Source organism: Condylura cristata, unplaced genomic scaffold (assembly GCF_000260355.1).
Source record: "Condylura cristata isolate star-nosed mole 26May11 unplaced genomic scaffold, ConCri1.0 scaffold00005, whole genome shotgun sequence".
Lineage (NCBI taxonomy): Eukaryota > Metazoa > Chordata > Mammalia > Eulipotyphla > Talpidae > Condylura > Condylura cristata.
Window position 1 is genome coordinate 31,412,554 of NW_004567106.1, and position 10,403 is coordinate 31,422,956.

Genomic DNA, 10,403 nt, shown 5'->3' on the forward strand with positions numbered 1-10,403 from the left:
GGGGATCGAACTCATGCGGAAGTGGCTTTAGTTTCCCAGTGCAGTGCTTTAACCCGCTGCGCCACCAGGGAGGACCTAAAACTACCAGTTCTTAATTGGTGAAAACATAAACCCAGATGGCTTGATTGCTCTATTAGACTACCATGAAGATGTTGTGACTCTGGAATGATTTTTCTTTACTGATGTTTCAGAAATGGAAAAATGCTAACATATTTGACAATTACTTTGGACCTGCCACTTGTGATGATAATTAGCAACTGTTTTTCAACCAGTTAACACAGGTCTCAGAAAAAAATGGGGCTGATGTCATCTTGAGTTCCTCATTTATTTTGACCTTGATATTTGGAATGGAAGTTTTGTTTTTTTAGGAAGGGAAAGTCATGCACTTTGTGAAAAAGTAAAATGCATTTAAACTAATTTGGGAGAATATCTCTTAGTTTGAAACACAGTTAAATCCATCCTGCAAGTTTCTGGAGAAACGAAAGCCTGGTTGTTGATCACTACTAGAGTCTATCTTCAGGCAACTAACTACCAGAGTGCAAACCCCTTTTGGGACTGGAGTATAAAATACCAGAAATAGTCTTACTTCTCAGTTGAAGTAAAGGCAAAGACCACTCTCAGAGCACCATTTGAAGTGAATTCTTATACATTTCCTCTGAAATAGATCACTAAGTCGTAAAAACGCTGACATAGATCACTAAAATAGTAAAAAGAAATGAATGTAATTTAAAATAAAGCCCACTGTGGGAAGGAAAGAATGGATTGGAGAACAGTCAGGAATTCCTGGGCAGTTCAGTGGACCTGATTGTGTGTACTGGTGGGGTTGGAGAAGGGACACAAATACCATGAATGCTCAGGTGAAAGTTTTTGAGATCAGAATTTGCTAGAATGGCTGTGTTGCACACACTTTAAAGGTAGCAGACAAGTTAGGACCATAGAAAGTAGCCCTTATGCCAGAGCTGAGACTACGACATTTAGTAACCTAGCAATGGTTACTTCATGATTTCTCTAGAATTAGATGATTCAATAATAACATTAGAAATTTGACTAGTTTGATAGGCAAAGTAGGGAGCAGGCGCTTCAAGTTACAAGTAACAAAATTAAGGCTCACAGGGGAGAGGATTTACCCAAAAGAAGGGACTCCATAAATCTCTTCTTTCACGCACTCGATAAACACAGAACACTACTGTGTGCCAGGAGCTATTTTAGGTGCCAGGGATGAAGTGACATAAACCACTATTCCCAAAGGGAATATGCTTCACAGCATACGAGCCAGCTGAGGTTTGATTGGCTATTCGGTAAGCTAAACTGAACAGACATTTGCCATTAGACAAGTTTAATATTTAAATTCAAGTGTTGCTTATCTGGAAGAATTTTCAGTGTAATTAAGTTTGTCTGATTTTGGACTCATATCCTTTTGATTTCTAGCCCATTACCCATTGCTTGAAAGGTACATTAGAGATTATTCCACTCTCACCACCATGTATGGGTCATGGCTCCTGTCACTGGAGTCCATTTAATATTTTTGAGTAGCTCATTCTACACTCAGTGGAATTATTACAAAAATGGTATATCAAAGTTGAACATAGCTTAACAGTTAAGAAAAAGAATATAAAATGATAAAGTCTATAATTTCAACATACAAAAATAATAACATTTCCATAATATTTTCAAGAAAGAATAGTTTTCTCCTGATTGCTCATCATGTTTTTCTTTTTTGATTGCTTACTATTATCTACTAGATAACAGAATTGCCTGTAAGAAAATGGAGAAATTGGAATCTTCATACATTGCTGGTGGGAAAATAAAAGGGTGCAGTCACTTTAAAATAGTTTGGCAGTTTTTCAAAAAGTTAAAAATAGAATGTCATATGATCCAGCAAGTCCGCTCCAAGTGCAATTAATTCTCACTCGTCTCAGTAGTGATGATCCAGAAAGTCCGAATGAACACTAAATAAGGGAATACAGACCACGTGCTCAGAGTACATACAAGTCTTGGGTTATGAAATTTTTACCAACTGATCAATATTTAGTTTTATTCTATGTATGTTCAAGACACCTTATTTAATATATATTGTGGATTCATCTACATTCAGCTCCTGCCCAATGCTACTTTAACTCAGGCCTGAGAGAAGCTCATTCGTTTTCCCCATAAGGCACATCACAGCTTTCCTCTTTTAGGAACACAAGACAGCACTTTAACACAACAGTCAGGGGCCACTTTAAATAACAAAAATACCAACAAAAAGCACAAAAATGTGAAAACCCATGGCACTAAATATGTTGCTAAGAGGAGATGGTTTATAACACAGCAGTTGGAACCAGAGGGCAGGTCACATGGCAATGTTCAGATTAGGCTTTTTCAATCAAAAGTCCACAAACACGAACATACCAGGAGTTTGGATGAGGTTATAAATACATTTTGGCCAAATTTTAGGCAAATTCACAAATAAGTTATCCTAAATACTGATGTTCAATTGTAAAATATAAAAATTTAATAGTCCTATACTATTGAATTATTTTTCTCTATTACAAGTTATATTGTAATATTCTCATGGATGAGTCTCTGCACGCACCTTTAACTATTCCTTGAGTTAAATCAGTAGGACAGCTATTGTAATATCAAAAATGTGTCCAATTTTAGGGCTTTTGAAACAAATTGCAAAAATACTAACAAAAAGCACAAAAATCCCCTATTCTCTGGGGATTATATATATATATATATATATATATATCTGTATTTATAAAGCCTTCCTGTCATAGTTGATCAACTAACGGAGCTCCTGTCCCTAATTAATATTTAAAAGTTGATCTGGGGAAAGAGTTGGTCTTTTCTGGAAACAAAAAAAGCTGCAGATATTAGACTTGGGATCTATCAGGAATGTTGCTCTCTGACTTGTGGCAGAGACAAATTCATGTACAGAGAGATGCAGAAACAAGAAGTGGAGACAGAAGATGCAGCCTTCATTAGTATCCTAGGTTCTAATGATTTCTAAACTTCTCTAGCTGGATCCCTATTATTTATGCAGTTTGGATGGTAAATCTTTCAGTAGAGCAAGAGCCCTTAGTGTTCTTCAAATAATTTTTCTCTTTCCTTCAGTGGGCTATCATAGCTCACTATATGTACTCACTATAAATATGTGAAAACATCCATTCCTGTGTCCAACCCATCAATGTGTAAATTTATTTATGTGTGTTATTTCATTTATGTTAATATTACCAATTTAAGAGGTAAAAAAATGTCATTCCTTTTATTTTCTTGGTTATTAGTGAGGGTGACTATATTTACTTTTATTCCCTTTGTTATGAACGACTTACTTATGTACTGACTTTGCTTTATTATTATTAGAGCTCCTGTCTGTTGCGTGTGATACACCATCCCAATATTAGGTGGTAAAATGGCCATTTTATTATGTGTACAAAATCGGTGGTTCAGGAGTCCGACAGGATATAACATGGCTTTTCTCTGCTACAGGAAGAGCTTCAACTGAAAAACCCAGATTGCTGGCAATGACTTCAACAGCTGGGGATGAGCTCACACAATTTGGGATACCTCAAGATTATAAATTTGCCTGTGTATTTCAATTTTATAATTTAATTTTTACATTCAATTTCATATTAGTTAAGTATTAGTTAAGGTGCCAAAGTAGGAGTGGCCATGTTTTTGTGGGGGGCATCAGATGGGAAGTTACTGCTGTTGTCAGGCAAGAAATGAGGAGGGGAAAAGGAGAAGAGTTAAAAGAGAATATATAGTAATTTGGGGTGCAAAACTGAATGAACTTTGTGATGGCCATGATATGGAAAATGAGAATAAAGGTTTATGTCCCTTACTGAGATAAGGAGATTGAAAGAAGACTATTTTTGAGATTCACAGATATTCATTCACAACTGACAGGTGTAGCACCTAGACTTATTATTTGCTTTTTAAAGTTGAATTTTATCAAGTGTCTTTTTAGTCTATGTCTGTATGGTTTTGGGAATTTTTTCCTTCTCTACCCTATTAATAGGATGACAGATAGAAATATGATTTCTTTCTTTACTTCTTTTTTGGTAGTTTAGTCCTCAGAGGCCACAAAACCTTTAAAATCCTTAAAAATGTAGACAAAGATAGAAGTACTCCACAATGAATGGCAGGTATATGCCAGGCCTGTTATAACAATAGGATTTTTATCTCAATTGAATGAGCTCTACTAGGACAATGAGAGCTTTTCTTTTGGTGGCTTAATTTTTCTACTATATGTACTTTTTATTATATACCTGGATCTAAAAGATGTGATAATGTTCTAATTATTATTTTTCTTCATTTGACAAAACACACTGAGATTTTAATTAATTTGTGAAAAAATCATCCAGGTAGTCGGCACAACAGTGTATTATTCATAAATAAATTGTTTAATTGAATTTGCTAACGTTTTACTTGATGAATTAGATAGGTGCCCAGTTTGTCTCTCACACACGCGCTCTTATGTTATCCTTATCAAGTTCGGGGATCAGGATTGTTGACTTCCCAATCAATTTTTGGTGAATTTATTTCTTTGGTAATTTTGTGTTATTTATTTTTAAATAAATAACACAACTATTTCTAAGGTAAGAATGCATTGAACCACATCTGGGTCTCTCATGAAGTCCTACCTGGCTTAGTCCCGTATGTGATACTGGCTACCAAGCTTTAACTCACACTGTACCCATTAATCGCTTGGGCAAAGAAAACACAGCAATTTAAAACCTTCGTCTGGACCCCAGAGGCGTCTCGCAATACACGCCTCTCCCTCTCTCTAAGTATGAAAAAAAAATGCTGGGGTGGGAGTGAGGGTGGGGGAATCATGACGAATGGTTCCAGTCTTTCAAAAAGTAGAATCTTATCTTGTAACTAAATCAAAAGAAAACAAACAACAAAAATCTAAGTTTGCCTCTCCCCCAAAGCAGCAAAGGGTAATTGGATCCCTGGCCACGTAAGAGCCTCTCCGGGCACTAAATCCCGAGTTTCCAGGGACAAGCGGCGAGTTGGGTGTGGGCCAGGGCAGTAGACGCTTTTCTCTCCCGACTTCGGGGCGCCGCCCCTTCCCGAGGAATTCAAGATTTCTCGCTCCAGGATGGGTCCCCAACGAAGTTGCCAACCCTCTCCGGACGCAGCAGGCTCCGAGGACCCGCCCGGGCGGTGCAGGGCTCCTCCCCTTGCTCGGATGTGTCCGGGGGGCGGAGGGCGGGAGAGAGGGGGTGGTGGCTGCCGCCCGGGGAGGGCCGGGAGTCTTTTCCACGTTTGCATCCGCCGCAGTGCTCCCAGGCCGGACCCGCAACGCCCGAGCTCCGCACGCCCTCGCCGGCTTCGCGCAGCGCCCCGCGGCCGTCTCTCGCTCCTCTCCTCGCCGCCCGGGATGGCATTCAGGTCCCGGGGCTGGCGGCCCCCGCTGCCGCCGCTGCTCCTGCTGCTGCTCTGGGTGACCGGGCAGGCGGCGCCAGTGGCGGGCCTGGGCCTGGGCTCCGACACGGAGCTGCAGATCGAGAGGCGCTTTGTGCCCGACGAGTGTCCGCGCACCGTGCGCAGCGGCGACTTCGTGCGCTACCACTACGTGGGGACATTCCCCGACGGCCAGAAGTTCGATTCCAGGTACCACGCCGCGAGCGAGCGTCCTGGCCTTCGAGGCTGCGGCGCCTTCTCTCCCTTCCCTTTCTCCCGACAGGCCTTTCCCTCCCGACGGACCTCCCCCAGCTCCGCCCCTGCGCTCCTACCCTAACGCTCCTGGACCCTAAACCCCGCTGCCCTGGGGGTGAGCCTCCCTACCCTTTAGCTCCCCTAGTTCTTCCCATCTCCCTCTGGACTGGAGTTCTGGAAGGGACCTTGAGCATTAGGACGTTAAATCGGTATACGATAGCCATTTCACGAGACCCCTATGCCCCCTAAAGGAGGTGTTGACATCTGCCTGCCACTCCCTTTACTGTTTCCTGTGGACGACCCTTTGAGTCTCTAGTCAGATGATGCCTCTTGCAGATAATGATGACAACTGCCGCTAACATTTATGGAGTTATTACTATGTGCCAGGCGTACTTCCAAGTACTTTCCATAGAATGGACTCCTTTGACTCTTAAAATTCTCTGAGGTAGGCACTATCATTATCCACATTTTACCAGTGCGGTAATTTGAGGCCACTGAGGCTAAGGAACTTGCTGAAGCAGTCGTATGGAAACGCAGACCGTTCCAGTCCGTGCCCACGTGTGTGACTATCACTGCCCTCCCCTTCCGGTGATTGGGCACGAGGTAGTCCAGACCCTCAATTGGCTTTGCCACTGGGCCTTGCTCTCTTCCAAGATTGCATTCCTCAGCTTTGCCCAAAGATCACCACGCCTGCCCGTCCCATCTTTACTGTTTTAGGTCGTTGATCACAGGCCCCCTGGTTCTTCCAACTCTGGGCTGCTCTCCTCCCCAATGCTTTGCTACAAACCAAGTCAGTGGCCGTGCTTCTCTCAGTGAATCAGGAGACCAGGCAAAGAAAACTGTCGATTGACTGCTGCTATGTACATGCCTTTCGTGCACTGCTTTCATTCCTGAAGTTATCTTTTAAAGAACACACTTCTTTTTTTTTTGTAATTCCGGACTGTGAATATACAAGTGCTGTCATACGATGGGGCACCAGCAAGTATTTAAAAGTGGTCATTTTTACTATGGTTTACTTGCTGTTTATGAAAACAGCTTTGTTATTGCATAATTCACAAACGACACAGTGCACCCATTTAAAGTGTACAGTTCATTGGTTTTTATTCACAGAGTTGTACAACCATCACAACTACCTAATTCCAGACTGTTTTTGTCATTCCAAAAATCTCTGGACCATTAGCAGTCACTCTGCACCCCCCCAGTCTTAGGTAACAGCTCATCTATTTTCTGTCTCCACCTGGGATCCTGTAATTTGTGGGGTTTGTGACTGGCTTCTTTCACTTAGCATAATGTTTTCAAGATTTATCCATGTCGCAGGTTATGCCAGACCTTCATTTCTCTTTATGTTCACGTTGTATGGATATTACTACATTTTGCTTATTCATTCATTATTGTTGGATATTTGTCATATGTATTTTGGCTGTTATGATATTATGAATATTATATCTATGGTTTTGTGGTGGATGTAAGCTTCATTTACCCTGGGGTGTATACATAGGAGCAGATGTCATTTTGATTTTAGCTCTCTGTGGTTGGTGTGACTTGGTATCTCAATGAGATTTTAATTTGCATTCCCCTAATGCTTAGTGATACAGTACTTATGGGCCATTTGCATATCCTCTTTCCTTCATTAGTTAGAAAATAGGGAAGAATTTCCTGCTTGTTTTGATGGAAATTTATAATTTCCTGTAGAACATTTAGTCTAATACTTTCTACTCTGTAGGCACAAGCCACTGTGAGGCAGTGTGGGACAGTGGAAAGAGCACAGAAGAGTCATTACACAGCAAAAGTGCATATGTCCGTGAAAATATATTTATTCATTCCTGGTATCCGCCCTGGTAGAGCATGTCCTGCCCTTATCTACCACATATAGTCCAGGTAATCACAGACAGACCAATATAACACATTCTCTCCATATAGTTCTTACCATGGGCCTTTACATATATTAATCTCAGATGAACTCATTTGGCCTCACTTACTGTGAAGTAGGTTCTTCATTGCAAATGAAGAAAAAGAGACTCAGGAAGTTTGGGTAATTTGCTCAAGGAACCTGGCTGCTAAGTGGTGAAATGGGGCTTTGTATGTAGAAGTCTAGTGCTAGAGTCTAGACCCTGGGGTTTGCAGTGTACCATATTTCTGGGGTGTGACATAGGAGGAAAAGAGAAGTGAGAAGAGGTCTCTTGGCTCTGGAATTTGGACTTTGTCTAAGGACAGTGGGAAACTACTGAAGAGTTGTAATTAGGGATTGAGGGTTTAGACCTCGCAATTTACAAAGCTCCCTGTGGTTGCTCTATAGACAAGCGAGTGGGAGGGAAAGGCTCATGTGGCTGCTTCACTTGAGAGTGATGACCTTTCCTTTGCGAATTTATGGTGTACGAGGGCATGATTTTGCTTATTCCTACACTGAAAGCTTGGGGGAAGTTGAACACTAGGTGTCTTGGGCTTTGGCTGTTGATTTGGAAGTTTTGTCCAGAAGAAAACCATAGCCCTGACCAGAGTCATAAACCTCAAAGGGCCTTTCATTCCACAGAACTTTCTTCCCCCAAGTCTGCCTGGCACTTGGGGCCGTTGGTGTCTTTTCAGCTTAGGGACCTTTGCAGTTGCCAGGAGTCCAGCATTTTAGCCCTTGGCCACTGGCTTGGACTTGGTTTAGTTTTGATCTGGCACCTCCATGGGCTTATTGGTATGCCCCTGTGGCCGCTGCTCCAGACCCAAGGAGACAGCAGCTCCTGCTGCAGGTTGATCATTTTCCAGTCCTTGGCATCCTGTCAGCCACTCCTGACTTGGCCTTTAGGAGTCCCAGAGGCTTTCTAGCAGTGAGCAGTAAGGGGTGAGCTCTTTGCTCTGATTTCCTTCTAGGGACTGACTTTCTCTTGTTTTTATTAACGCAAGCATCTGATCAGCTCATTTGCAGTTCCCAGGCTTGCCTGCTGCCCTTCTAAGTGCAGACATTCAATAACATTATTGTACCTACAGCTGCTCTTAAAAGAACATGGGGGACCCTCCCTTGTGGTGCAGTGGGTTAAACGCAGCACTGCAAGCTAGCCACAGTTGCATGAGTGCAAGTTATATCCTTGGCCCCGGAGGTGACCCACATGGCGTGGCAGGCCTCTCCTGACCTTCCCGCTACTCCCCTCAGCAGTGTACTTCTGTCATTCTGCATGTTCTGCTCCCTACTCTGTCTCTGGTGAATCCTCTCACCACCCCTGCACCTCTAGCTTGCACCCCAGTTCTGTATGCATAAATAAATAGGAAGAAAATATAAGAAACCTTTACTTAAAAAAAGAAAAAGAACATGGACTCATTAACAGAGGTCACCTTCATTTTACATATGCTAGAAATCATTCATTGACTTATTTTTTCATTCAACAAATATTCTTTGAATACCTACCATCCTGGGTGCTGGGATGTAGTCAAAAATAAAACAGACCAAAAAATCCTGCTCTCTAGTGAAACTAATCTATATGATACCACAGTGGTAGATACATATCCTTATGCATTTTTCCAAAGCCATAGAATGTACAACACCAGGGGAGATCTGTAATATAAGCCGACTTTTGACTGGATGTGTCAGTGTAGGTTCTTTGATTGTATAAAGCGTACTACTTTAGTGGTGGATACTGGTGATAGTTGAAGTCATGCATATGTGGGACTGGAGGCATGTGGGGAATCTGTATCAACTGTTCAGTTTTGCTGCAAATCTAAAACTGGAGTGAAAAATTGTCTGTTTTCTGGAAAACACCAAGCTGTCCTTAAAGTTGAAGTAGGATGGGGGGTGGGGTAGAGGTGGGGGGAAGAAACCCACACAAAGAGAGAGTTTCTTTTTATTTCCTCATGAGGATCCAGAATCATACAAGTGACTTTCTACATCTCCTGAGGGCTTGCGGGGGGGGGGGGGGGGGGGGGAGGGGGGGGCACTTCATTCTCCCCTCCCTGGGGGGAGGGCTCCAACAAACAGGCTCTCTGTGCCACATAGGCAGCTTCTTGGTCCAGCAAGGCTTACTGGAATCTCTCTCCATTCCACATTCCTAGGAGAGAATTTAACTGGTCAGGTGTCCACCCTAGAGAGTGTTAAATTGCTTGTTAAGTGAAGGGGGGGGTTAAGACTCACCCCCTCTTGGGCACTGGTTCCCAGAGAAGAGCCAGTAGGCTGGGCAGCACCCCAGGTGGTGTGAGGGCAGAGTGGAGGGGTAGTGGTGGCAGCAAGACCTGTCAGGTCAGAACATGCTCACTTCAAAAGGAAACTTTTAAAGCGTGAGTCTGCATAATGGCTTTTCCTATGGAAAAGTCACATGATAAAAGGAAGCCACTGTTTGTGTGTTAATCCAGAGCAATTCTGCAAACATTTGGAAAAGTCTAGCCTCCTAGCTAGATTCTTACTCGGCTCTCCTGAAGCATTTGGCAAGCTTTCTAAACATTCTGTGTAGACTTAATGGCATAGCTTTTAATTGCGGGCCATTTCGAGCTACTGTGCTTTCATGTTGATGATTTAATTTGGCTATATTTTACTGGAATGAGAGCTTGTGTAAAATATACATTATTTACAGGCTTCTGACACTTTAACTTGCATAATTCTTTAGAAACAAAATCCCTTAAGAGCAGAGTCATTCATGATTTTACTTTGCAAAGTGTTTCTCTCAATGATTTTTTAAAAAAGATTCATTTATTTACGCATATAGAGCTGGGGTACAGGCCAGAGGTGCAGGGCGGTGAGAGGATTCACCAGAGACAGAGTGGGGAGCAGGACAGTA

General features: G+C 42.4%; 1 protein-coding gene across 1 annotated transcript in view; it reads left to right on the plus strand.

The window, feature by feature from the left end:
* Positions 1 to 5,244: 5,244 nt before the first annotated feature.
* Positions 5,245 to 10,403, plus strand: part of FKBP9 (FK506 binding protein 9, 63 kDa) — a 40,275-nt gene continuing 35,116 nt past the window's right edge. Inside the window, exon 1 of the mRNA XM_004676844.2 lies at positions 5,245 to 5,607. Coding sequence (XP_004676901.1) covers positions 5,375 to 5,607 — 233 coding nt within the window. The 5' untranslated portion in view covers positions 5,245 to 5,374. The remainder of the gene's footprint in view (positions 5,608 to 10,403) is intronic.